Source organism: Acomys russatus, chromosome 5 (genome assembly GCF_903995435.1).
Source record: "Acomys russatus chromosome 5, mAcoRus1.1, whole genome shotgun sequence".
NCBI lineage: Eukaryota > Metazoa > Chordata > Mammalia > Rodentia > Muridae > Acomys > Acomys russatus.
The window spans coordinates 26,537,065-26,564,527 of NC_067141.1; the positions used below are offsets into that span (position 1 = coordinate 26,537,065).

At 52.1% G+C, this 27,463-nt stretch overlaps 3 protein-coding genes across 5 annotated transcripts; 1 reads left to right on the plus strand and 2 right to left on the minus strand.

Moving 5' to 3' along the window:
- Nucleotides 1-7,368: 7,368 nt before the first annotated feature.
- On the minus strand, nucleotides 7,369-14,850 carry Tbc1d10c (TBC1 domain family member 10C). 3 transcript variants are annotated; one of them, XM_051145807.1, is made up of 10 exons: nucleotides 14,573-14,850; nucleotides 14,254-14,431; nucleotides 13,315-13,414; nucleotides 12,881-12,988; nucleotides 12,690-12,796; nucleotides 12,401-12,515; nucleotides 11,700-11,765; nucleotides 11,379-11,568; nucleotides 8,407-8,561; nucleotides 7,375-8,115 (listed from the first exon to the last, which is right to left on the minus strand). In XM_051145807.1, the coding sequence occupies exons 2-10, from the start codon at nucleotides 14,403-14,405 to the stop codon at nucleotides 7,768-7,770; spliced, it is 1,341 nt and encodes a 446-aa protein (XP_051001764.1). In that variant the 5' UTR covers nucleotides 14,406-14,431; nucleotides 14,573-14,850; the 3' UTR covers nucleotides 7,375-7,767. The 3 variants fall into 3 exon arrangements, with proteins under 3 accessions (XP_051001766.1, XP_051001765.1, XP_051001764.1); XM_051145809.1 differs by lacking the exon at nucleotides 14,573-14,850 and having other exon boundaries at nucleotides 7,369-8,115; nucleotides 12,401-12,511; nucleotides 14,254-14,398; XM_051145808.1 differs by lacking the exons at nucleotides 14,254-14,431; nucleotides 14,573-14,850 and having other exon boundaries at nucleotides 7,369-8,115; nucleotides 12,401-12,511; nucleotides 13,315-13,792.
- A 1,436-nt stretch (nucleotides 14,851-16,286) lies between these two features.
- On the plus strand, nucleotides 16,287-19,758 carry Ppp1ca (protein phosphatase 1 catalytic subunit alpha). The gene is given in 8 exon segments (XM_051145810.1): nucleotides 16,287-16,443; nucleotides 16,927-17,058; nucleotides 17,199-17,317; nucleotides 17,319-17,430; nucleotides 18,107-18,211; nucleotides 18,802-19,025; nucleotides 19,116-19,250; nucleotides 19,322-19,758. Coding segments are annotated over 8 exon segments (993 nt in total). The 5' UTR covers nucleotides 16,287-16,388; the 3' UTR covers nucleotides 19,433-19,758.
- A 396-nt stretch (nucleotides 19,759-20,154) lies between these two features.
- Nucleotides 20,155-26,883, minus strand: Rad9a (RAD9 checkpoint clamp component A). The gene is made up of 11 exons (XM_051145811.1): nucleotides 26,474-26,883; nucleotides 26,320-26,390; nucleotides 25,815-25,943; nucleotides 25,148-25,262; nucleotides 24,948-25,047; nucleotides 21,957-22,066; nucleotides 21,759-21,868; nucleotides 21,620-21,684; nucleotides 21,389-21,526; nucleotides 20,466-20,667; nucleotides 20,155-20,379 (listed from the first exon to the last, which is right to left on the minus strand). The coding sequence occupies exons 1-11, from the start codon at nucleotides 26,505-26,507 to the stop codon at nucleotides 20,284-20,286; spliced, it is 1,170 nt and encodes a 389-aa protein (XP_051001768.1). The 5' UTR covers nucleotides 26,508-26,883; the 3' UTR covers nucleotides 20,155-20,283.
- Nucleotides 26,884-27,463: the final 580 nt, after the last annotated feature.

A 27,463-nucleotide genomic window follows, 5' to 3' on the forward strand; every position in this document is an offset into this window, starting at 1 on the left:
ATCCAGCATCCTCTAGTCCCCCACGTCCTCCCTTTGGAATTTCTAGCGCTGCTGTGGGCTCCCCTGCTCCAGGTCTACATGGTCCCTGTCACCACCGTGATTCCTACAGTGAGGGGCAGCTATCCCAGGAGCCCCACTTCCTTGCTCCAAGTATGGCCTGAGCTCCAGAGGGGTTCTACTGTGCGGACAAGGTGGAGTACAGATGGGTTATGCAGCCACTGGGGGAATCTCTGCGCAATCGTTGGTTTGTTTGTTTGAGACAGGGTTCTTTTGTGATGCCCTAGACATCCTGGACTCACTTTGTAGACCAGACTGGCCTCGAACTCACAGCGATCCACCTGCCTCTGCTTCCTGAGTGCTGGAATTAAAGGCATGCCCAGCCCACTGTGCACTCTTTACAGGTAAGGCTGCGTAGGGGGTTCTCGATACTAGGTGAGCTTCTTTCTTTTCTCTTTTTGTTTGAGACAGGGTTTCTCTGTGTAGCCTTGGCTGTCCTGGACTCACTTTGGTTTTTCTGTTTTTGTTTTTGTTTTTGTTTTTTTTTTTTTTTTTTGAGACAGAGTTTCTCTGTGTACTAGCGCTGGCTGTTCTAGATTCACTTTGTAGACCAGGCTGGCCTCAAATTCACATCGATCCGCCTGCCTCAGCCTCCTCAGTGCTGGGAATACGGAATACAGGTATTCGCCACCATCATCTGGCAGTATCTCAATTATTTATTAACACTGTGAAAGCTGTTATGACTCTTCCTTCATGCATTGGGAAGTGAGGCTCAGAGAGGTGGTACCATCTGTCCAAGGTCAAACAGCTGGTAAAAGCCAGTTAGCTGGGATCTATCCTGTGCTCTAATTATACATGCTGTCCAGGGAACAGCATGGTGCTGTCCCATTCCGAAGCAAGCCTGGCCGGGCATCAGGCTCCTTGTGTTTGCCTAATAAGTGAACAAAGAAAAATTCTGAGATGTCTTAAATTTATTTAGAAATGGTAGAGAGGAGGAAGAAAAAAAAAAAACAGAAGTAAACCAGCTAGCAGCTTCCTAAACATGTGTTGAAGGATTGGTCCACACCCCAGGAGTTGAACCATGAGGGTGCCATTATTTTTTACAATCTAGCCAGTTAAGAAGCAATGTTGCGGGCTGGAGAGATGGCTCAGAGGTTCTGACTGTTCTTCTGGAGGTCCTGAGTTCAATTCCCAGTAACCACATGGTGGCTCACAACCGTCTATAATGAGATCTGGTGCCCTCTTCTGGAGTGCAAATGTACTTGCAGACAGAGCACTGTATATATAATAATAAATAAATAAATCTTTAAAAAAAGAAGAAGAAGCAATGTTGCTGGACATGGTGGTACAGCCTGAAAACCCAGCCCTGGGCAGGAAGGGAAATCGCTGTAAGTTCTAGGCCATCCTTGTTTACTTAGTGAGACACGGTTTCAGAAGAATAAAAGTAACACTAAGCTAGGGCTGGTGTCACAGGCCTGTCAGCCCAAGTACTTGGAAGTTTGGAGCAGGAGGATGACAAGTTCATACTTGACGGGGCTATGAAGCCAGCAAGAGTAGCCCTGTAAAACCTTGTCTTAAAAATGAAAAGTCAGAAGGAACACTTGGGGACTAAGTCAGCAATAGAGCTTGCCTGGCACAAGTGACGGTCTGAATGCAACTCCAGTACCTCAAACAAAACAAGACAGCCAGGCGGTGGTGGCATTTGAGAGGCAGAGGCAGGGGGATCGCTGAGATTGAGGCCAGCCTGGTTTACAGAGTGAGTTCCAGGACAGCCAGGGCTGCACAGAGTAGCCCTATCTTGTAAAAAACCAGCAAACAACAGCAACCAACAGGGCAAAGACACTGTAGCGTGTGGAAGCACACTCAGGCAACCCCAGCAACCGGAAGGCTGAGGCTGGAGGGTGGTGAGTTGAAGGCCAGTCTGGGAAGCATGGAAAGGCTGGCTTGAGGGAGGATTGGTGACCAACACCCGCAACCCAAGACCTCCAGAGGTAGAGATAGAAGGATCTGGAGGATCTGGAGGAGTTCACAGTCATTTGAGGCTACATACAGAATTAGAGGCCAGTTTGAGCAACATGAGAGATTTTGTTTCAAAACACAAGCAGACAAAGCTCTGTCAGAAAGAAAGAAAGAAAGAAAGAAAGAAAGAAAGAAAGAAAAGAAAAGAAAACCAGCCAGGCAGGGTGGCACTTACCACCCTAGTACCCAAGAGGCTGAGGCAGTTGGATCACCACATTTATGGATAGCTCTAAACACATAGGAAGTTTCAGCCCAGCTTAGGCTACTTATCAAGATCCTGTCTAAAAAAAGAGAGAGAAGACTGTGAGTTCGAGTCCAGCCTGGTCTACAAAGTGAGTCCAGGAAGCCAAGCCTACACAGAGAAACCCTGTCTTGAAAAACTGAGAGAGAGAGAGAGAGAGAGAGAGAGAGAGAGAGAGAGAGAGAGAGATAAAAGAAGAAGAAGAAGAAGAAGAAGAAGAAGAAGAAGAAGAAGAAGAAGAAGAAGAAGAAGAAGAAGAAACAGCAACAATACAACAACAACAACCAAGCATAGTGCACACACCTAAAATCCCTAGCACATGAAAGATGGTGGAGCCTGGAACAGAAGTTAAAAGTTCAAGTCCAGTCTTGGCTGCACAGAAATTCAAAGCTAGCCTAAGCTACTTGAGAACCTGTTTCAAAAAAACAAAAAGACACCAGGTGTGGTGGTGCCTGCCTTTGATCCCAGCACTCTGGGGCAGAGGCAGGCCTCGTAGACCAGGCTGGCTAGAGGGAGGCATGGTGACCAACACTCACAATCCAAGAACTCCAGAACTGGATATAGGAGGATTGGGAGAAGTTTGGCTAGCTTGGTCTACAGAGAGAAAGTTCCAGGACAGCCAGGGCTATTATACAGAGAAACCCTGTCTTGAAAACAAACAGCCAGGTGTGGTGGCACACACCTTTAATCCCAGCACTGGGGAGGCAGAGGCGGGCAGATCTCTGTGAGTTCAAGGACAGCCTAGTCTACAAAGTGAGTCCAGGACAGCCAAGATAACATAGAGAAACCCTGTCTCGAAAAACCAAAAGAAAAAAGAAAACAAATAAATAAACAAACAGGTAGGATGGGGTGAAAAAATGGCTTAGTGGTTAAGAGCACCACTGTTCTTTCAGAGGACCTAGGTTTAATTCCCAGCACCTACATGGTAGTACAAAACTGTCTGAACTTCCACTTCCAGGAGATTTGACACCCTCTTCTGACCTTGGACACCAGGCAAGCATATGGCACACATATATACATATGGGCAAAACATACACATAAACAAAAACGGCTGATAAGATGGTTCAGTGGGTAAGCACACTTGCCACTGAGCCTGAGTTCAATCCCTGAAAGCCATAGAGCCAACCCATGCAGGTTGTCCTCTGACTTCTACACACATATGCACGCACAAATGCATGCACGCAGCATAAGAAATGTAAGCCTCTGTCTTTTTTACATTCAACTTCTCTTATCCCAAACTTTGGCCATCAGATTAGCCCAATCTTTTTTATCCATAGTGGGTGTAAATCATTTATACCTTTTCTTTTTCTTTCTTTTTTTTTTTTTGCTTTTGTTTTTTTGTTTTGAGACAGGGTTTCTCTGTGTAGCCTTGACTATCCTGGGTCCCTTATGTAGACCAGGCTGGTCTCAAACTCACAGAGCTCCGCCTGCCTCTGCCTCCTGAGTGCTGGGATTACAGGTGTGCACTGCCATGCCCGGCTCATTTACACTTTCTTCCCCCCTGCCTCCCACCTTGACTCACTCCCCAGGTTTTCATGATAAAGGTACTCTGGCTTTGTAATTCTGGAGCCAAGTTTCCAGCTGCTACCCAGTCTTGCTGCTGGGTGGTGCCAGAACTAGTCCAGTCTTCTGGCCAGTATCATTGTGATGGTTCAATAAGCCATATTATTTCAGGGAAATCTCGGTCTCAGTTGTGAAAGGGGTGGTCAATCCAAGTTTGGCAACTTTAGTCTGGGCTCAGGGCACTGAGACGTGGGGCAAGCATATGGGCTGTTTTTGCCAGGGAAGAGGCAATGCCACCCAAAGCTAAGCTGGGCAGGGTTAGGACAGGGTGCGGTAAAGTGACTCTGTCCAGATGTCATTATGAGAGTGAAATGGGTAGGGAACCCAAGACGAAAGCTGGGATAGGAGTGGTAATCTGCTGATTATCTGTAGGGGAAAACTGGGGCTCTAAGTGATCGGGAAAGCCTTTACTATTTAAGAACTTGGCAGGAGGTCCATATTTTGGCTCTGAACCTGGGAGGCTGTGGGGATGGGAGATTTTGTAGTAGATGACAGTACTGGCATTGCTTTGTGGAGGAGGGCCCATCACAATGTGTGGATACAAGTGTTCACACTAAAGCTGGGCATGGTGGCACATGCCTTTGATCCCAGCAGGGATACGCAGATCTCTGTGAATTCAAGGCTGGCCTGGTCTACACAGTGAGTTTTGAGGCCAGCTTGGTCTACATAGTGAGTTTCAGGACAGCCAGAGCTATAAGATGAGACCCTGTCTCAAAACAAAAACAAACAGATAGATAGACAAACAAACCGTTCACATAAACCAGAACTTGGGAGATAGAGGCAGGCAGATCACCCCCAGTTTGGGTCCAGCCTGGTCTACACAGCGAGCTGCAAGGCCAGCTTGAGCTGCTGTATAGCAGGAAGCTGTCACAAAACAAAACTGTGCCTGCACAAGAAGGAGCCTTATTGTTTGACGTCTCAGGGTTGCCATGGAGATGGCTGACAACAGGACCTGCTCAAGTGCTGCCCAGAGACTGCTTCCCAGAGGAACCACAGTGACTCTGCTCCAGCCAGGGCCCTGCTGAAAACCCGCTCCTAGTGAGCCACTGCTACAGAGACTGTCTCGGCTCCTGGCTGCAGAGGTTGCCCCATCCTCATGTCACCTAGAAAAGCTGATCTGTAGAAGGAAAGGAACACATGGGTGGCCTCCCCTACCTGTTGCGTGCCTGAGGTCCCCACTTTTTTTGTTTTTTTGTTTGTTTGTTTGTTTGTTTCTCTGTGTAGCCCTAGCTGTCTTGGAACTCACAGAGATCCTCCTGCCTCTGCCTCCCAAGTGCTGGAATTAAAAGTGTGTGCCACCACCACCTGGCAAGATCCCACTTTTGCCTGCCAGGGCTTTGGCACTGACCAGAGCCTCAGATTCTGTTCTGGTAGGCCTAGCTGCTCTGCCTCCCACGGTGGCCTTGGGCTGCATGCTCGCTCAGCACCAAGCCTCCTTCCAGGGCCAGTATGGAGACACTGGACAGAGAATCTGAGGAGCAGCCTTATGAACCCCCCAGATAAAACAATTAGCTGTAGGTACCCCAGTGAGGAAGAGGGAGAGAGGGAGGCACCAGAGGCTCCTTGTGTCTTCGATCTTTCCTTTATGTAGTGAGGATAGACACTAAAGCCTCACACAAGCTAGACAGCACTCATCTACTAAGCTACACCATCCAGCCCTGTTTCCTTTCTTGTTTTTAGACACAGTATCCCTATGTTACCTAGGCTGGCCTTGAATTTCATAGGCCAGGTAAATCTTGACCTTGTGGCTCTCCTGTCTTAGACTCCAGTGTAGCTGGGAATACAGGCCTGCACTGCCAAGCCTGGCTTTTCTAGGTATTACACACAGGAGCCCTCCAGGAGAGTAGGCCAAAGTGGATATCCAGGGCTGGGGGCAGGGTACCCCCAGCGTGCAGGTTGTGGTAAACCTTTGATCTGCCATGGGAGTAAGGATTTGGCCAAGTTCTATGCTTCCATGCCTCAGTTTCCCTAGGAAAATACCGATAAGGGCATGGCCTTCTATAACTGCTTCCTCCAGGGCAGGCTCCATGTGATAGGGACAGGTCTGCCTGGACTTGGCAGATGCCAGGAAACATACATGGTGTACTTTTCTTTTCTTTCTTTTAGGTTTTTTGAGACAGAGTTTCTCTGTGTAACAGTTCTAGTTGTCCTGGAACTCGCTCTGTAGACCAGGCTGGCCTCGAACTCACAGTGATCTGCCTGCCTCTGCCTCCCAAGTGCTGGAATTAAAGGCATGCACCACCACCTCTGGCCATGGTGTACTTTTCTTTCTTGCTTTTTTTTGGGGGGGAGGCAGGGCATAGGGAAGGAGGGCTGAAACAGGGTCTCACTAGGTAGCCTAGGCTGGCCTTGATGAAATGCTGATGCTCCTACCCCCACTTCCTGGGTGCTTGGATTACACACATCATCTGGCTAAACTCACAGAATACATTTCCATAGCCCTGGGACTAGAACATTCCATATCCAGATTCTGACAGAGGACCATGCCAAAGTCCCACACAGCTATAGGACCCCCACACCAGGGACCCACACTTATCACAACTAAGTGTGTGTACTGCTTTGTGGCTTCCCCTTTGCACACCTGCTCTTCCTCCAACATTGTATCACAAGGAAGTGATAGCAGAGACTTCATCATGGCCAGGGTAGTGCTATCACACTTCCAAGGATGCACTGACCTCTGTTCCGAGTCTTACACAAGGGAGAAATTCATTAAAAACAAAAACAAAAACAAAACGACCCACTCCTGAGCCATGAAGAATACCAGGCCTTCGTCCATTGTCTTATAAAATGGGCCCCTTCCTTTGTCTGGGGTAGGAGGAGAGTTGCTGGTTTCTCTGACATAGCACTGTGCCTCTCTCCTCAAGTGGAGCATCTCCCTCTTCACCTTTCCTCTGCTCCGTCTCCCTTCTGTTGCCTCCACCACAGCCACTGCACAGTTTCTCATGGAGAGGGGGTCTCCAAGTCCTTCTTTTCAGTCCCTGCCTGCCTCACTCACACATTCAGGTGCCGGGAAGCCACCCAGGGAGCCAGGGAGCCAAGCCTGCAGCATCAGAACCGGCCCTGTTGTCTTGACAATGGCTCACATCCCAGGCACCCTAGGCACCCACAGGAGCAATTAGTGAGTGTGGGAGAGGGTTTCCATGGTGGCGGGCCCAAAGGGGTACACCAGGGCCTGGGGAAGAACAAGGGCCAGCAGGGCCTTTCTCCTTTGTCCGGAGCACACTGGGCCTTTGTTTGTGTCTGGCTCTCTTTGACAGATGGGACCAGGAGCATGATTAGGGAAGCCAGCATGGCTTAGAGTCCCCCACCCAAGGGAGGCCTGAGCCATCTGGGGGAGGCAATGGGAGGCTGGAGACCCTCTCTGGGCCCAGCTGTCACTGGGGAGTCTTCCTCTGGCAGGCAGAGAAGCTTGACTTGTACCCCAGAGGCCGGGGCAAGCTGGCATACTACTGGCTCCTTTCCCCTGTAAACACCTTACCCAGTAGCCAACGGGCAGCCTTGGTGTGTCCCTATAGGGCGCTAGGACAGGAAGGGTGGATGAAGGCAGGAAGGAACATGGCAATAGGTCCAGGGTGGAGTGTGGAGGAATATTCGATCCAACTTTATCAGGCATCTTCTTGGTCAGGCTTTATTTGAGGTTTGCCTGCAAGAAGCCCATGGGGGTACCATCACCCATCCAGAAGCTTCACCCCCACACTCCTTCAGTGCTGGCTTTCATGCTGGTAATGGTAGGCACCAGAGAGCTCCCCACAAGCTCTACACAGTGACCTTCCTTTATCTCTGTGCCTGACACAGTCCTTCAAGTGGGGAGATACTCCGCTCTTCAAGGCGGTCCTTGCTGGGAACAGCGGAGTCCCACAGGCCAGCAGGAAAGTGCAGGACACATTTCTGGGGCTGGCTTCACTGTTCAGATGATTGAAATATGGTGGCACTAAGTGCATGAACACTCAGAAGCGGGTGTCCAGGAAAGAGACGGAGCCTCGCTGGGACTTGGAGGGACCCTCAATAGGGGGTCCCCGGGCCCTGGTCAGGAGCCCATGGAAAGTCTTGCCTCGGGTCTGTGGCTTGCGTCGCGGTGGCCGGGGCTCCTCTGGGGGCTGCACCACAATTCGGGGTATCTCGGGTTTGGTGACTCCTCGCACCCCTGCCAGCTGCTGGGACTCAAAGATGGCTTGGGCCCCAGGAAACCTGGCATGTGGCAGAGGGGCTGGCCCAGACGATGACTTGGGCAGCTGGGGCAGCTGGATCCTAATTTCCCGTTGCAGGTCTCTCTCAGAGAGAGCTACACTGTGCACCTGTGGGGAACAGTTAACACCGACTTTGCCTGGACTGGGTTGTCAGGGCACAGGAAGCCTTGAGGTCCCCCCACACACACACCCGGGGCAGGCAGTACACAACCCCAGGAAGTGGCCGAGAGCTGAGACATAGCTTTGCCAGGGACCCGAAGAAAGACAGCTGAGGCCTGGGGGTTCTCACACCCTCTGCAGCTCAGAGCACAGGAACTGAGCCTGGCTCTCACTGAGGTTCAGCTTTCTGAGCTGTGCAGCATGGACAAGACCGCGGAAGACTGTAGCAAAGATACCCACCTGGGACATGAAGGCCTCTTCCTGCAGCTGGGTGGCGGGGATGGCTCGCAGGGCACCCAGTGTCTCCAGTAGCCCTGGGCACGCTGTGCGCTGTTCCACAGTGCCCAGTGCCAGGCGCATCAGTGTCAGCCCCACACGGAACAGTACCTTGACACCTGCAGGGAGGAGAGTAGCTTGCTCACAGGAAACCAGCCTGCCCCCTCCAGTTCCTCAGCCGAGTCAGTCCTCATTCTCCCTCTACCTCATTGCACTCACTTCACCCAACTCAGGCCTGGAAAAATGACCAAAGACGGCAATTTGTTTATTTTTTTGAAACAGGGTCTCATGTAACCAGGCCTCTACCTGTCTACATAGCCAAGAACGGCACTGACATTATGAGCCTCCTGTCTTCCTTTAGAGGGCTGGGTTACAGGCATGTGACACCACAAGTGGCTTGGGTTTTGCTTTTGCTTTGTTTTTTGAGACAGTCTTACTTTGTGGTTCTGGATGGATGAGTGGACTTTACCATGTAGCTGAGGTTGGTCTCCAACTCACAACAATCCACTACCCTCTGCTCCCCAAATACCTGGATTAAAGGTATGTGCTACCATGCCCAGTTTGTTTTGTTTTGTTGAGACAGGGTCTCACTGTGTAGCGCAGGCTGACCTGGAATTCATTATGTAGCAAAGATTGACCTTGAACTTGCAGCAGTTCTCCTGCCTCTGCCTCCTGGATATTGGGATTATAGGTGTGTGCCACACTTGGCTATTTATTTAGTGTGTGTGTGTACTGTAAGCCTGCCACATCACATGTGTGAAGGTCACAGAACCTCCTGTAGGAGTCAGTTCTTTTCTTTCACCATCTGAGATCTGGAGATCAAACTTAAGCCATCAGGCTTGGCTACAGCACCCTTACCCTCTGAGCCAGCTCCTCAGCCCGCACACCTAGTTGTGTGTGTGTGTGTGTGTGTGTGTGTGTGTGTGTGTATTTATTTTTGGTTTTTCAAAACAGGGCTTCTGTGTAACAGCTCTGGCTGTCCTAGACTTACTTTGTAGACCTGGCTGTCCTCAAACTCACAGAGATCCACCTGCCCCTGCCTCCCAAGTGCTGGAATTAAAGGCATGTGTGCCACCACGCCCACCTTGGCTTTCTGTTTTCTTGAGTTAGAGTCTCAGTCTGTAGGCCACACTGGTCTGGAACCATGTGACCCAGCCTTGCCTTGAACTCACGGCAATCCTCCAGTCTCAACTGGAGGCTGAGATGATGCCTAGAGGACACAGAACACTGCAGGAGCCAAGCCAGGCTCAGTTTGCCAGATACTCCCAGGGCAGCCAGCCAGGAGGTAGGGGCTGCTAACAATCTATGCCAAGCCTTCTCTGACCTCAGCATCCTGTCTCTTCGAGGAGTAGTTGGGTTGGTGCCTATTGAGGCCTTTCCATCTTGAATCTGCCACCTTCTGATTCTAGGAAGGTTCTGGGCAGAACTTCCTTTCTTCCTAAACCAAAAACAGCACTAGCACGCGCGCGCACACATACACACACACACACACACACACACACACACACACACACACACACACACACACACACACCTTGCCTAGTCCTAGGGCCTCATAATCCCTTCCTAGCCTCTTCTGAACCACTAAGAGGAGCTAGGGTGCCAGGGAGCCCTAGTGACAACTATGACTTATAAAGGAACGATTGCCACCAACAATGTCATCATTGCTATTAAGCAGAGCCTGTGCAGTGCTTTTCCCCAAGCAAAGATCAAATGGCCCACTGTGATCGGCCCTGCCTCTTCAGGTCTGAGGCTAGAGAGGAAGTGACACATGTGCTTTGGGTATTTGTGACATGATTTTCTTTCTTTTTGTTTTGTTTGTTTGCTTGCTTATTTTTCGAGACAGGATGTGTGTGTGTGTGTGTGTGTGTGTGTGTGTGTGTGTGTGTGTGTGTGTGTGTAGCCCTGGCTGCTTTGGAACTAACTCAGTTTGTAGACCAGGCTGGCCTTGAACTCAGAGATCTGCCTGCCTCTGCCTCCCAAGTGCTGTAATTACAGGCCTGTGCCACCATGTCCAGTGTTATGCAGTGCACCGGTTTTGGGTTTTTTTGTTTGTTTGTTTGTTTAGTTTTTTGTTGTTGTTGTTGTTGTTTGTTTTTCAGGATAGGATCTCTTTGTGTAGCCTTGACTGTCCTGGACTCGCTTTGTAGACCAGGCTGGCCTCAAACTCACAGCAATCTCCCTGCCTCTGCCTCCCAAGTGCTTAAAGGCATGCGCCACCACCGCCCGGCTACTCTTATCTCTCTATGCTCTTCCTCCCAAGAGTCACCTGGGTTGCTGTGGCCTGGTCTTCCTGCTGGGGGTGGCCTTCCTGGCCTCTGTCCTCTACCTGCTTGCCTTCCAGTTTACCTCCTCCATAGAGCAGCCAGAACTGGCTTTAAAAACAGCAACCACCTCCTGCTGCTCTCCTGACACTCTGTCACATCCCTTGATTTATTTTCTTCATGACACTTATGACAGTCTATAAATATCTTCTTAATTTGGGTACTGTCACCTCCTAGCCCCACACCCACCAATGAAAGTTTCATAAGCTAGCTGTCAGAGCCAGCTTTGCCGGGCCCCTCAGGAAGAGCCATGGGCTCAAGGCCCTGGGAAGGAGCACCTCCTATTTCTGTGGACCATGCCTCAACCTTGCACACCCTGAACCACTCGCATATCACAACACATGCTTTGATCAACCTGGTTCCTGCACACAGAGTCCCCTCTGCCCTCCCCGCAGTCAGAGACTTCCCTTTCCTCATTCTCAGCCTCCCACAGTGGTCCTTGTGACAAAGTAGAGGCCCTCATTCATTACTCTGGGATTGTTTCAGAGAGATGGGCTGTTTTTTCCATGGACACACTCGGGTCCATGTGACACAAGGCTCCAAAGGGCTGAGAGTGGGAGCAACAACACAACACATTTAGACAAGTGAGCTAGCCCCCCAGGCTCCACTCACCCTCACTAAGGAAGGCATCCCAGATGCGCAGCACTGTGGGGAAGGGCAGCGAGCGGGTGAAGAGGCACAGGAACCACTCAGGCAGGTAGAGCAGGGGCCCAACGCCTACCTGCTGTAGGTGCTTGTACACTCGTGGGAGCAGCCGCCGCAGGAGAGCCATGAACACTTCAGCATCTAGCTGCACCGCCTCCTATAGCCAGGCTCCTTTTCAGTCTGGCTAGCCGGTGCTGCAAGCCTCCACTCCCAAACCCCAGGCTTCTGATCCCTCATTCCCCAAGCCCTCACTTCCCATTTTCACCTCCTCCCTACCCAGCCTCTCACCATGTGAGGCCCATAGTAGCCAGGGAGGTAGAGCTCACAGATCTGGACCAAACACCAGAAGGCTTCCTGAAGGCAGGGGCACAGACCTGTGAGTGCTCATTAAGGAAGAGTTCTCTGAGGGGGAGGAGGGGTGGGGAACAGGCATAGGGACCTGAACTCATGCCACTTGCACCCTCCTCAGAGCCTGTCCTATCCTGGGGGTGAGGGGTTGGAAATCACAGGGCCTGGGTCGGGGTGGGGTGGGAGGGGCAGGGGTGTGTGTCTGTATTTGAGGGTCATAAATTAGGAGCAAAAGCTGGGAGTGCCTCAGAGTTTATATCCCAGGGTCTCCACCCAGGGCCAAAGCCGTGGTGCTCTAGAGCCTCAGTGTCACAAACTATAAGATAGGGGAGCTGGTGTGAGGGGTACTCCCAGCAAGCCTGGTCACGGTACGGAATTCAGGACCAATAGTCAGAATGTCAAAGTGAAAATTTCCCAGGTTCAGAAGTCAAGATGATAGACCTAAAGGTTACTGAGAGTGGCGGACATGAGGCTTTGGTCACTAGAGCAGGTTCTGAAGTAAAGGTACAAAGGAGCCTGGGGTCTGAGTACCTAGGGTTGGAGGTTAGGGGGTCTAAGAGCTCAGTATCATGGTGGTGGTGGGAGGGCACAGGTCACTAGGGATGGATTGAGGGTCTCAGAGCAGGGTCAAGGTCACTCACCTCCGGGGGCAGATGCATGAGCAGCACAGCAGCTACAGGGCCCTGAGCCTGGCAGTATCCCTGCTCTGGCCGGTACAGGGTGTAGGCCTTGAGAACCTGCAGCAGCCCCTGCTGCCTGTGCCAGAAGATCTCATTAGGGCTAGCCTCCGAGGCCTCCCTACCCTGCTCTCTGTGGCCTCTGCCCAGGCCACAGCCTCTCTCAGCGCCCCCCCCCCAAAGTAAAGTAGGAAACTGAACTAAAGAATCTAGCATGGGGACTTGGGGTCACTGTGTATCCCGGGTCTCATACCCATGTCCCTGGGGTGACACAAACATCTCGTGCAGAGGGAACTGGCGGTGCAAGTCCCTGCCAATTGTCTCCATCCACTGCGGGTCTCCAGGGGCTGCTGCCAGCTCCTATGAGTGGTAGCAAAGCAGATGTGAGGGCTCAGGGTGGCAAGGAGCTCTAAGAAGGGAGGTAAAGATCTGTCAACTTCTCACCTGATAGGTGCCAGGGTTGCTCTTCTGACACATATGAGCCCCACATAGTAGGGGCCAACACCGGGCCCGCAGAGCCGAGGGGATGCCTTTTCTGCACTGTATCTTTACCTGTGGGTGAGGTCAAGGTGTCGTGTTAGGTCAACATCTCTTGCTGTTGAGGGCAGGTCCCAAGCACAGGTCTTTCTTTCTTTCTCTTTCAACCGGGTTTCTCTGTGTAGCCTTGGCTGTCCTGGAACTTGCTCTGTAGACCAAGCTGATCTCCAACTCACAGAGATCCACCTGCCTCTAACTTCAGAGTTCTGGGATTAAAGGTGTGCGCCACCTCTGCTCATATCCAAGCACAGCTTCTTATTGGTCAAGGGTCCACTTGGGTGGCAGAGGCAGAAGTATTAACAACTATGGGGACCAGTGTATGTAGACCCCTCTTTCCTTACCTTCTTGTATTTTCGAGACATGGTCTTCTCCCAATGTGAGGTCATCTCTACCCATTTCATCTCCCGCTGGCGGATGAGGTCTGCAGGGGGTTGACCAGACCTGGAAGCACAGGGCACACACAGTATTCCTTGGAACACATGCCTTCCCATTGCAGCCTATCAGGGAAACCCCAGTTCCTGGTCTGGGGCACTCTGAGGAGTCCTGGAAAGAAATCTGTGGCCCAGAAGCTGCCAATGGTTGTCACAGTTAATGGAGGGGAATGTGGCTTCAACAGGGACAGAAGCAGGAGAGAGCAGGGATGAGGACGTATATATTGAGGGGGGGTCTGTTTATCTGTCCCCCAAAACAGAAATAGAGACAATTCATAGGGAAGTTGGGTGGACAGTGCCCAGGACTGGAAGCCAGGAGCCTTGAGTTTGAATCGGCTTCTGTTTCTGATCTGCTGTGATCTATGTGCTGTGTCAAGTTTCTGCCTGTCTCTGGTTGGTTTAATGGAAGGTTCGCCTGAAGAGAATGGTGGCGCACGCCTTTAATCCCAGCACTTGGGAGGCAGAGGCAGGTGGATCGCTGTGAGTTCGAAGCCAGCCTGGTCTACAAAGCGAGTCCAGGACAGCCAGGGCTACACAGAGAAACCTTGTCTCAAAAACAAAACAAAACAAAAACCTGAAAAGGAGATGAAAGAGCCACAGATTTCCCTCTGGGGTTCTTGGGGAAGGATGTGCAGCTTTCAGGGAGGATGAAGACCTCAGAGGATGAAAGAGACATAAGGGACATCACCCCCAGGGCCATTCTCACCTTAGAATCCACCCTGGACCGGAGAAATGGCTGAACGAGTTCTGAACTAGTCACTACAGGGAGCTCCCTGAGGCCAGGCCTAACTTCAGAACACAGCTCTCAGTCTCTGTACCCTACCGCCTCCCCTCCCCATGCCTACTTACCCCAGCTCTGCTGAGTTACCCCCAATGAAGCCATAGCGGTCTGCCTGGCGATATGGACTGGGCCCATTCAGCTCTGAGTCGGAGCCTAGAGAGCTAGAATCATCCTGTAGTTCTGATGGTAGCAACAGGTCCTCCCCCAGGGCCTGGGCCATTGTGCCCTAGACCCCAGTGTCACAGGCTGCAAGACATACAGGAGTGGCCAGACTAAAGTCAAGGGATTCTAGTCACCGGCCCTCAGCCCTGAGGTACCACAAAGGCCAGGTCTCTGCACAGAGACCCAGCTCCAGCCCTGGCCTCTAGCCCCAGCAGCCCAGCTCACCTCCTCCCTGCACCTCTCCTCCTCCTCTCACTTCCTCCTCAGTCTCAGCTTCAGCAGCCTGTTGGGGGCCCCTCCCTGGTGGGGGGGACACCCCCCCTTCCTCTATGAGGTTCTTCCTGCTTGCCCTAGTGCCCCAGCCACGAACTCCTCCCATCCACAGGATGCTAGGTGTGATGAGCCCCCGGCTTGCCAAGATGAAGATGACAGGCCACTTTGAGGTTATTTGCATGTAAAACCCAATTCATGACTCCAACAAGAATTATGCTTTAATGTTTTGGCTTTTTTTTTTTTTCCCTGTTTTCTTTCTTTCTTTCTTTTCTTTTCTTCTTCTTCTTCTTCTTTTTTTTTTTTTTTTTTTTGTTTGTTTTGTTTTTCAAGACAGGGTTTCTCTTGTATTCCTTGTATTCCTGGCTGTCCTGGACTTGCTTTGTAGACCAAGTTGGCCTCGAACTCGAAGAGATCCACCTGTCTCTGCCTCCTGAGTGCTGGGATTACAAGTGTGCCACCACACCCGGCTTCTGTTTTCTTTCTTTTTGGAGAGCAAAGGGATAAGGTCTGGGAACAGGGTCTATGTAGCCCTGGCAGGAGATGAACTTACTGTGTAGTTGAGCATGACTTTGAACTTCTGTTCCCTTCTCTAGATTCCTGAGTGCTGGGATTTCTTTTTTTGTGTGTTGTTTGCTTGTTTTTGTTTGTTTGAGACAGGGTTTCTCTGGCTGTCCTGGACTCGCTTTGTAGACCAGGCTGGCCTCGAACTCACAGCTATTAGCCTGCCTCTGCCTCCCCAGTGCTGGGATTAAAGGTGTGTGTGCATCATGAGTGCTGGGATTTTAGGCCCTGGTATTACAGGTGTAAGACACATCATACTTACCTTAATGTGTTACTGTTTAAAATAATACCTTTTAGCCAGTCATGGTGGCGCACGCCTTTAATCCCAGCACTCAGGAGGCAGAGACAGGTGGACAGCTATGAGTTTGAGGCCAGCCTGGTCGACAAAGCGAGTCCAGGACAGCCAAGGCTACACAGAGAGACCGTGTCTTGAAAAACAAAAAACCAAACCAAATAAAACAAAAATACCTTTTTTTCTTTTCTTTTCTTTCTTTTCTTTCCTTCCAGAGCCAGGGTTAGACCCTACCTAAGGTTTTGCACATACTAGGCGAGTCCAAGTACTCCACAAAGTAATTTACAATATGAACACGGTACAATACTATTACATCACTTAGGGGAAAGAAATTAACACAGCAGGCACCAAGGCAACCTGGATCAAAACATAAAAGTTCAGTAGCAGGAATGCATGGGTCTGGTCACGAAGACGCGAGGTGAATGTGAGGCTCTGGCAAGTCTGGAGCCCACTTCTCAGTATCACTGAGCCTTAGGGTGTTTTCCTGCACCTGGAGGAAATTCTTTACTGTGTTTGAGAAGTCAGCGACTAACGTGCTAACATCACAATCCTATAACTCGGGTGGGAAGAGATTTGGCGAGAGAAAAACAATTTCTACAGTACTTCCGGTCCTAACTCCTCTGAACATAGCGGGCCGATTCCTCCAGGGTGGAGCCGACCCAACCCAGCCTTACCAAACCCCGCCCACCACCCCCAGCCAGGCCCTCCCCGGCTGAGGCGCTTCCCGTCCAGCGGAGGCGCTAGAGAGCAGAGAACTACGGGCGCGGCGGGGCGGGGCGGTAGGCCAAGGAGGCGGGGCGGAGAGCCGGGGGCTGGCTGGGGCGGGCGGAAGGAGAGCCAGGCCGGAAGGAGGCTGCAAGAGGGCGGGAGGCAGGAGAGGGCCCGGAGCTGCTGGGCCGGAGCGGCGGCGCCGCCATGTCCGACAGCGAGAAGCTCAACCTGGACTCCATCATCGGGCGCCTGCTGGAAGGTGGGCAGGGTAGGGAAGGTGCGCGCGCGCCGAGCCGGAGCCCGGGCCCTTCGCCGTCCGGAAGTGGCGCGCGGGCGGGCCTGCCGCTCCCTGGGGCCAGCGTCGCTTGGGCGGGGACAGGCCGTGGTGTCCCGTGGCCACGGCATTCTCTCCCTCGCCCCCGCGCGCCTGGGCTTTGGAGCGCGCTCTGGGGCCGGGGACGCCCGGGTGGCCCGGACTCAGGGTTAGAGCCTGTGAAGCTAGCAGGGAAGGGGGTCTAGGAACGAGGAAGCAAGCTTCGGTTGACAGGCTCCTGAGCACAGCTATCTCTCTCACTCGAGGGCCTCCGGAGTGGCTGAGGGGTCGGGTCTTGCCCTCGGAGGCCTGATGTAGAGGTTTCGGGGAGGCTCCCTGGCAACAGTTGCCCGTGTTGGGGGGGGGTTATGTCACCTACCCCCATCGGGTCTCCGAGGTCAGGGTCCCAAAACCCCATTCCGTACCCAGTGCAGGGCTCACGGCCTGGAAAGAATGTGCAGCTGACAGAGAATGAGATCCGTGGTCTGTGCCTCAAATCCCGGGAGATTTTCCTGAGCCAGCCTATTCTTCTGGAGCTTGAGGCGCCTCTCAAGATCTGTGGTGAGCCCCTTGCTTAGAACCCCTTATCTTCCTGAAAATATCCCCTACTCCTGCCAAGGTACCTGTTTTTCTTCTCCCTTAGCCCATTGCTCCCTGGGTCCAAGTTTAAATCATGCACCTACCTAGCCTTTGGTTCCCAGGTGACATCCACGGTCAGTACTATGACCTTCTACGGCTGTTCGAGTACGGTGGCTTCCCTCCGGAGAGCAACTACCTCTTCTTGGGGGACTATGTGGATCGGGGCAAGCAGTCTTTGGAAAACCATCTGCCTGCTGCTGGCCTATAAGATCAAATACCCTGAGAATTTCTTTCTGCTTCGTGGGAACCACGAATGTGCCAGCATCAACCGCATCTACGGCTTCTATGATGAATGTGAGTGGTTTGGATGTTGCTGGTTGCCCAGAACTACATCCCTGTTCCTCAAGGGCCCCTTACATTGCTCTGCTGCCAAAAGACCCCTGATGTCCTATGAGCCCTGTAAGGCCCCAACATGCTGTCATCCACAGCACTCAGGAAGGCCCTGGTGAATGGTGGAGGGCTGCCCATTTGCTAAGGCTTCCTCTACAGTCTTGCTTGACCCCCTCCCCCCAATTACACCCCTTACTAAGCATTTAGGGTGCCTGTAAAAATAAACCAGACCCGCCAGGCATGGTGGCGCACACCTTTATTCCCAGCCCTCGGGAGGCAGAGGCAAGCAGATCGCTGTGAGTTCGAGGCCATTCTGGTCTACAAAGTGAGTCCGGGACAGCCAAGGCTACACAGAGAAACCCTATCACGAAAAACTAAAAATAAATAAATAAACCAGACCTGATTTTGGCTTGGCCTCCCATCAAGGTTGGACCAGAGTGGAGTTCGGGTCCCTGTGGACCCAGGTGTTGGAATTCTGGAAGGTAGATGAGGGAAGAGCAGGGAAAGGACTTGAGCCTTCCTAGCCTTCCCTTCTCCTACAGAGTAACCCATACAGTTACTTGGAGTCCACAGAAAAGTAGACTGAGGGTTTTGTGGGCTGGGTGGTCTTCCCTGTGAGCCATTTCCTTCTCCTATGTAGGCAAGAGACGCTACAACATCAAACTGTGGAAAACATTCACTGACTGCTTCAACTGCCTGCCCATCGCAGCCATTGTAGACGAGAAGATCTTCTGCTGCCACGGAGGTAAGCGTGCTTGTACAGTCCAGTGCTGGGCTCCGTGGACCACATCCTTAGGTAGGGGCCTTGGGAAGTTGTTAACAGAATTCTTCCAGTTTCCTGGAATAGCTCTCCTTGAATTTCATTTCGAGTGTCACTTACTGTAGTAGGAACTCACCCACACCCCAGTTTGGCTGCACTCTTTCCTGCTGTGGCACTTGGCATCCTGTAGGCAACTCACTCGTCTTCCCCAATGGAGGTCTGCTGTTTGCACTTCGTTGTTTTTCCTCTCTTTCTCTCTCTCTCTCTCTTTTTTTTTTCCTTTTTTGGTTTTTCGAGACGAGTTTCTCTGTAGCCCTGACTCTCTTGGAACTCTCTTTGTAGACCAGGCTGGTCCTGAGCCCACAGAGACCTGCTTGCTTCTGCCTCACAACGCTGGGATTAAAGGCGTGCGCCATGCCCGGTCGCTCTTTGCATTTTTAAAAGAGTTCTACCTGCCTGAACTTCAGGATTCCAACAGAGGAACCCGGGGTGGCGGGAAGGGTGGGGCTGACCCCTACCAGCTTCTGGAGAGTCCTTGCTTTTTGGTTTAAGGAATGGTACCCCCTTCACCCCAGGTCTGTCTCCAGACTTGCAATCCATGGAGCAGATTAGACGTATTATGCGGCCCACTGATGTACCTGACCAGGGCCTCCTGTGTGATCTCCTGTGGTCTGACCCTGACAAGGATGTTCAAGGCTGGGGCGAGAATGACCGTGGTGTCTCCTTTACCTTTGGGGCTGAGGTGGTAGCCAAGTTCCTGCACAAGCATGATTTGGATCTCATCTGCAGGGCGCATCAGGTGGGTTGCTGGGTCTGAGCAGGCGGGGTGGGGGGGGGGGGGGTGGCAGCTGTTTAACTAGTAGAGCAAACAGTTCTTGTCCTTGCCCAGGTTGTAGAAGATGGTTATGAGTTCTTTGCCAAGAGGCAGTTGGTGACACTCTTCTCAGCTCCCAACTACTGCGGGGAGTTTGACAATGCTGGTGCCATGATGAGCGTGGATGAGAGCCTTATGTGCTCCTTCCAGGTGAGTGTGGGGGAAGAGGCTGCCAGACTGCCTGGCTCAGCACCAGGAACCTGACCAGTGTTTTCTTTCAGATCCTCAAGCCCGCTGACAAGAATAAGGGGAAGTACGGTCAATTCAGTGGCCTGAACCCTGGAGGCCGTCCCATCACCCCACCCCGCAACTCTGCCAAAGCTAAGAAATAGCCTCCATGTGCTGCCCTTCTGCCCCAGATGGATTGTTTGACAGAAATCATGCTGCCATGGGTCACACTGGTCCCTTGGGCCCGCCCATCATGGGGGAACACACAGCGTTAAGTGTCTTTTCCTTTATTTTTTAATGAATCAACAGCAGCATCTAATCCCCCAGGCTCCCTCCCACCAGCACCTGTGGTGGCTGCAGGTAGGATCCTGGGGCCAAGGCTGCAGCTCAGGGCAACGGCAGGCCAGACTGTGGGTCTCCAGCCTTGCATGGCTGGCAGCCGGATCCTGGGGCAACCCATCTGGTCTCTTGAATAAAGGTCAAAGCTGGATTCTCGCCATGGCCTCTGTCTCCCTCATGCCAGCAGCCCTTTGGTACAGAGCCACAGGGGAGGGCAGACTGAGTCAGGTCCAGAGGCTGTTAGGATTCCAAGCCAAGGCCCAAGAATGGGGAAAGCAAGGGAAATAGTTCCTACTAACCACAGAAGGTCCCAGAGGTTTGATAGGGAGTTCATGATTGGCAGAGGGTAATCAACACTGACTTTTCCTTTTTAAGAAGTGGGTGAGCTTGAGAAAGGTAGGTTTTTAGCTTTGGCTAGATGCTGGGAGCCTGGCTCTGTGCAAGTAAGAGGTAAAGAACCTGTCAGGTGGCAGCTGGGCACCAGAAAGAGGTCTGATACAGGTTGAATCATGAGTAACATAGAACATAGACCAGACATAGCTGCCTAAGAAGCTCTGCAGCAGCCAGACAGGTAGGGCCTACCGCAGGCATAGCCTGTGTCCCATGCGCAGCTCCGCCAGTGGCGGTGCCTGCTTCTGCCCATGATCTTTTGGACACAGACTTCAGTTTCTCAAGTTCAGCCTTCACCATCACTGTCTTCAGCCAGCACAGGGCTGGTACCCTGAGGGGAGTGTGCAGGAGCCAGGATGGAGCCAAAGAAAAGTGAGCGAAACTGGAAAGAAAACAGAAAGCCCAGTGAGCTCTGAAAGCAGAATCCTTCCTCACCCCAAGGTCCCTATCCCAACCTCCAGCTCCTACCTTCTTGGGCGGGGGAGTCCCAGGCACTGTACTGGGCTCAGCTTCCTCCCCGGAGGGGGAGCAAAGGTCATGGGAGGGCTGGGGGATAGGTGGGAGGGAAGTGGAAGGCTGTGCCCGGGAACCCTCACTGCCCACGGTGGTTTCCATGGCAATCATGTAGCAGTCGATGTCATCATTGGTAAAGTCATCTAAGTGGGGTATGCTGTAGGCAGAGACAATATCAGGGAGGAACAGGGAAGAGGGATACAGAGGAAGCCCCACTTTGGAGGGCTTGAGGCCTCAAGACTGCTGGTGAGCTCTTGGTTTTATTACTTCCTGATTGGGCTGGGAGGAAAGGATGCAGGGGTGAAGTGGGAGCTTCCTGGTGGGGGTGGAACTGGAACCCCTTTGATCAGAGTTCAGGTAGGGGCCCAAGGGAGGCATCCTGGGGGCCAATTTAGCTCAGCTGGGGGAGGGAAGCAACAAGTCCTGTGATCAGGGCCACATGGGGCCCAATCCCTCACCTTCCCAAGGGATAGGAGCTGGAGAGCACCATAACCCAGGGATAGGCTGGGCTCAGAGCCAGACCAAACTTCCTCCGCTCCCACTACACTGAGCCCATCCTCCCAACCCACCTGCCCTTCCAGCCACCTGTTTCCCCTACACCAGGCAGCTCCCTGCCTCCCAGTAGCCCTTTCCCTCCTAGCCTGGGAGGAGGCTCAGAGGGGAGGCCTCAGCCAGAGAAGGAAGCCAGCAGGACCTTGGGGACGCCTCTCTGGATGGGAGGGGTTGAAGTACAGCTGACCATGGAAGCTGGAAGCCCTGTAGAGGCAGGCCTGACAGGAAGTGTATGGATGGGGGAGGTGCAGAAGCTGGAAGTAGCAGGCTCAGCCTGAGGTGTGCAGAAATGGAGGGGGAGGGGACTGGGTCCTGGATGCTTTTACCTGCGAACCTGCTTCTGAGGCACAGGCTGGTGGGGCTTTGGGGAGCACAGGTCCTGGGAACATGGGTCTTGCTCTAAGAGTGTGGCCAAGACAAAGTGGGCATCCAGCAGAGAATCCTCAATGGTAAAGATGACTGGCCTGGGTGACAGGATGGAGTGAGCTAGGTTACCCTGCTCTGCTCTAGGCACCCCAGAGCCCTATCTCCTCCCCAGTCTAAAACCCTGGAATTACCTGCCTGGAACATCAAAGTGGACGGTAAGAGGCAAATTCGCTGACTCTGCAAAGCTCAGGAGCCCCTGAGATGGAAGAAGCAGGCATGAGAGCTGGCCTGTGTCGGGACGAGTCCATGTGACAGCAGCAGTGAACTCACCCGAAATTCCTTAAGGCAGAAGGTGACAGCTGTCCCCTCAGAGGCGTTCAGCTGCTGGAAGTCCTCCTCTCCAATGCTAGTCTCAGTCACCATGGCTTTGCTAGTGCTATCTATGGGGCAGGTACAAGATGAGTTAAAAGTCTGTGAGTCCTAGCTTTACCCCAGCTGTTCCTCCTGAGGCAAATCTAATTCCTTCACCTGCCTCCTCCTCCTGATAGCTGCGCAGGATGACCCGTCGGCCACGGCCAATGCCCAGTGTCACCTCAGTCAACGCAGGGGGAAAGGACAAAACGGCCTCTGCCAGAACCCTGTGACAGGCAAACAACAGATGTGCATAAAGTGCTTTGCCCACTCTTGAGGACAGACGATGTATAAGCAGGATATGTCACCTGCCTGCCCAGACACTGCAGGAGGATGGGCAGGCGACACTGGAAGGAACAAAGGGCTATTTGCTATGGGATGCAGGAACCCCTGACTATCAGGGCAAAAGGCCTGCTTCATTCTAATGCAGAAGGGGACAAAAAGGAAAGCTGGGTAGGAGCACATTACTATTAGTCCCAGCTGCTTTTTTGGGGATGGGGTAGGGGTTGTTTAAAAACAGATTCTCCAAGCCAGACAAGGGGGCGCACACCTTTAATCCCAGCACTTGGGAGGCAGGGGCAGGTGGATCTCTGTGAGTTTGAGGCCAGCCTGGTCTACAGAGTGAGTCCAGGACAGCCAAGGCTATACAAAGAAATCTTGTATCCAAAACAAAAAAAAAAAAAAAAAAAAAAAAAAAACTAGGTTCTCTACATGTAGCCCTGGGTAACCTCAAACTCAGAGCAATCCTGCCCTCTTAAAGAGCTGGGGTCACAAATGTGCACACTATCATATCCAGCCTGGCTGCTGAGCCCAGGGAGCTCAGTAACTTGTGTAGAATAGCAACATTATGTACCCACACACAAAAATGGAAGTGGGAGTAGATCCTAATGGTGAGGGTGGAGGGGGGATGTTGAGACAGAGTCTCACTATATAGCTTGGGTTGCCCTTGAACTCACAGAGATCCATTTGCTTCTGCCAGGCCTTGGCTCCCATCTTTTTTTTTTTTTTTTAAGACAGGGTTTCTCAGTGTAGCCCTAGCTGTCCTGAACTCCTCATTGTAGACCAGGCTGGCCTCAAACTCACAGGGATCCACCTGCCTTTGCCTCCCTAAAGGCGTGCGCCACCATCCCCTGGCTTGGCACGGCTCCCATCTTCTAAGGATACATATTGCTGAATGTTTACAAAAGGGTAACACCTAGATTTGCCTCAAGACAACTTTGAGAGCTGGGAGTATAGTTCAACAGAATGCAGTCTTTGGGTTCCATCCCTAGAACTGGGGTGGTGGTGGTAAGTGCCTGGCATCTATATTTGAAATTTTAAAAATTATTTTGTGTGGGTGTTCTGTGGAGGGAGGAGCAGCTCAGATACCCTGGTGCACACGTGGAGATCAGAGAACAACCTACAGAAGTCGGCGTTCTCCCTCCACCATGTAGGTTCTGGGGATTTAAAACCTGACAATTCAGGCTGTCAGGCTTAAAGCAGGAGCCTTACCTGCTGAGCCACCTAGTGACTTCTGTATTTCAAAGTATGTGAGGAGAAAAGCAGCTGGCACTGGGAATTTAGCTCAGTGGTGGAGACGACCTAGCGAGCACGAGGTCCTTGGTTCTATTACCAGTGTTTAGAGAAAAGGAAAAAACAAAACAAAGCAAAAAACCAAAAACAAACAGCACCTAGTGCCTTTCCCTCTCATCACTATTACAGACCTTTGGGAAGTGACATTGGGACCTGAAGGGATGTTCAGTCCCTGAGGAATGAATGGGATCCCGGACTACTTGCGTGAAAGCAGTGTCCAGTACGGGCTGGGGGCAGTCCACCGCACACTGGGACCTTAGCCTCTGACAGAGCCCACGTCCTCCTATGGTGACTGGTGGCTGTGCAGCCCTCCTAGACTCATCTCCCTTGCCCAGCTTCTTCCTTTGGCCCAGAGCCCAGGAGCCCTGGCAGTAGGAAGGAGCCACTGTAAGAGGGACACTACCAGAAGAACGAACAGGTTCGAGGGCTTTGGAATTCTAACACAGGGTCAAGGACAGGCCTTTAAGGTTAGTTAGGTCATTCAAGAGAGCTGCAGACAGGTCACAGGTGATCTCTACAAAAGCAATCAGAGCATGCCTGAGTGGCAGAAAGCCAAACCAGGCCTCGGATATAGCAGGCAGGACCCCAGTCAGTGCAAATGGGGAGGGGCAGCAGCCTCTGCTTTTCAAGAGCCAGCTACGGGCCTAGATGTGCCCTGGGCTGCCTGATCTTCACACGGAAACCCCTGCATACAGAGAAAGGTGCTTTTATGTATGTTATGTGTGAAGTACACGAGCGGAAGCCAGAAGACTTTCTCAGGTGGTGGTTCTTCTCAGGTGCTGTCAACCTTGTTTTGAGGAGGAGGCTGTGTTTTTGTTTTTGATACAGGATCTCTGGCCTGGGCTTGTGAGCCCTAGGAATCCTGTTTGTATTTCCCAAAGACTAGAACTACAACTGGACACCACACTTTTGGTTTTTGTTTGTTTGTTCTTTCTTTCTTTTTATTTTTGTTTTGTTTTGTTTTTTCAAGACAGGGTTTCTCTGTGTAGCTTTGGCTGTCCTGGACTCATTTTGTAGAGCAGGCTGGCCCCGAACTCACAGTGATCTACCTGCCTCTGCCTCCCAAGTGCTTGGATTGCAGTCGTGCGCCACCATAGACCAGCCGACCACACATTTTTATATGAGTTCTGGGACCCAAAACCAGGCCTTCACGCTTGCACATCAAACATGTTACTGAACTATATCCCCGGCACACACCCTTTTTGAGACAGTCTAGAAACTCACACCTGCACCTAAGAATGGCTGGGATGACAAGCATAGACTGTTGAAAATAGTACATTCCTAGACCAACACTTAAAGCTCCAAAGGCCAGGCGTGGTGGCACACGCCTTCAATCCCAGCCCTTGGGAGACATAGGCATACGGATCATTGTGAGTTCGAGGCCAGCCTGGTCTACAAAGTGAGTCCAGGATAGCCAAGGCTACACACAGAGAAACCCTGTCTCAAAAAACCAAAAAAATAAAAAACTAAAAAAATTAAAAAGCTCCAAAGATGGAAGACAGAGACTCTGACTAAGTTTGAAACAGGTGTTCTTACCGTGATGGGGTACGGAGCAAGTGGGGGCACAAGGCTGGATTGAAGACAGCCTGCAGAGATTCACAATCCTGGAAGGAGAGGTTGTGTGTCTTCTTGACCCCTGGATAAGAGGAAACAAGTCTCAGTGGACTTGACAGTCTTCCCTTCCCTAACCCCCACTCCCATAGAGGAAGCTCTTGGCTGACCGGCTGCTTGCTCACCATACTTGCAGTGGAGCTGGATTACCAGGTGGCTGTTACTGCCACTGAGGAAGATGCAGCACTTTTCCACAGTCTTCTCCACCATAGCCAGAGAGCGGAAGACGGACAGGAAGGACTGGGCAGGGTAGGACATAAGCCTGGCACCATGCCTCCATGGACCAGCTCTACATCCCATGTAGGGCCTGGTCCATCACTTGCCCAGCAAAGCTGCGAAAGGGGTTCCCACTACATGCCAGATGTCTACACACTCCAGGCCTTGTCCATGGTGTTCCCATTGCTGGGAAGGGCTGGCTGCTAACCTTTTCTTGACCAACTTCAATGTTACCAACCTAACCCACGGTTGTTTTTTTTTTTCCTAAGATGTATTTATTATGTACACCTACAGACCAGAAGAGGACACCAGATCACATTATAGATGGCTGTGAGCCACCATGTGGTTGCTGGGAATTGAATTCAGGACCTCTGGAAGAGCAGTCAGTGCTCTTAACCACTGAGCCATCTCTCCAGCGGCTGCCCCACCCCCTCCCCGCAGCTCATATAAATCCTCTAGAATCTAAACATCTTCACCTCACTGCATTTTCATGGAGTCGTTCCCCTATGAGGCTAATTCTCCAGGCATTTACTGAGTACCCTGGCTCAGGGGCACAGCTGTGGAGATGCTCCGTACCTTCATCAGGATCTTACAGCGCAGCAGGTCCTGACCAGGGGAAGACGCCTGGTACTGCTGGAAGAAGAGTGGGGCAAAGAGGAAACAGGCATAGGCAGAACGGGAAGAGTTCACAGTCCGTAGGGAGAGCTGAGACACAAAAAGCAAGAAAGACATAGTCAGGGGCAACGGCAGACCCACTCCAGTGGCCTGCTTTTCCATCCTCTTCCGTCGATTACTGAAACTCCCTTCCCATTCCGTGTAGCAAGACTTTCTGCTTATAGCCCTCCCAATTTTCCGCGGCCCAGGATCTGCCATGATTGCTTTTTCTCTAAGTACGTTAGCCCCACATTGCCTGCCACTAGGCGCTCTAGGGAAAGCAAGTGCCCTCTGTACACACATGCAACCCCAACAACTCAAGGGAAATAAACTGCGCCGAAATACCTGTCCACCATCATCTTGAAAGCCCGAGCAAGTCTAGGCTCCCCATTGAATCCGCTCCCATCCCGGTATCCAAGGCTCTTACCCCGTCCTTCAAAGGTTCCAGATAGAGCTCATCCCCGATTCGGGATAGCGAATGGACAGCCTTGCCCAGCACTGTGGGGAGGAGAGCAGAAAGTGGTTAGGGGGACGCGTCGGGCTTGCTCACATTCCCCGCCGCCAGGCAGGTCCAAACTCACCCTTCACGTTGCCGCCGGTGATCAGGCACTTCATGGTGCACCAGCATTGAACTCGAACCTAACTAGCAACCAGAGCCGCTCAGGACCCGACTCCCCGGAGCCACTACGGAAGCCTCAAGTTCCTTTCCCCGCCAGCCCGGCCTCCGCATCCTTATTGGTCCACCAGGGGCAACTCCGTCACGTGAGAAAAACGTTCCTAAGCTCCGGTGTCACGTGATTTAGTCAGTTCCCGGGGTGTGGTCTGTGCACGTGACTCGAGAGTGCGAGCGCCTACGTCATTCAGGTCTGGGTCTTCCAGCCCAACCCCAGCCTTCCACACCCTGCAAAGCTCTGCAGCTCCACTTGGCTCACGCGAGGAAGGTCATAGTTACGAGGAATCAGGTCCCTGCACCAGGGATCGAGCTGTGGACCCGGATCTGTGAGAAGGAGTAGATCTTCCCGCGTCTCTAACTGATGAGGTTACAGGGTCAAAGCAAGATAGCCCGCGGATCAATTTGGGCTGTCGTGGCAATAGCCACCAACTCCCCCGAAAAGTTTGCGCAACTTGCTTCAAGAGCCATGAAAAGGAAAGGGGCTGTCCATTCTGGTTGCAGGATTCCTCCCTGATTTCCATAAATACACGGAAAGAACAGAAGGTCTAGGACAGGAAAGGGTAGGAAGATAGGCCTGTCAGAAGGAGTAGCAGCAGCAGAGGCATACTGGGATGAGGCACTCTATGAGTAGGGGCAAATGGGTGGGTGGGGCGCCCTGCTGAAGCGATGAGCTGGAACCCTGGAGACACTTTTAAGCACTACACATGATTTGTGTGCATTTTACCAATTATCCAGACAGTATGAAAGCGTGGAGGGTTATCAGCTGGGATGCAGTCACTCTGCCCTGGGTGTTAGCTCCCTCAAGTGTGGAAAGAACAGCCTGCAGCAACGCTTGCTCATTGGCCCTGTGACCCCTGTGATCCTGTGGGTAATGGGTAGGCTGTATTTGTTACCTAGT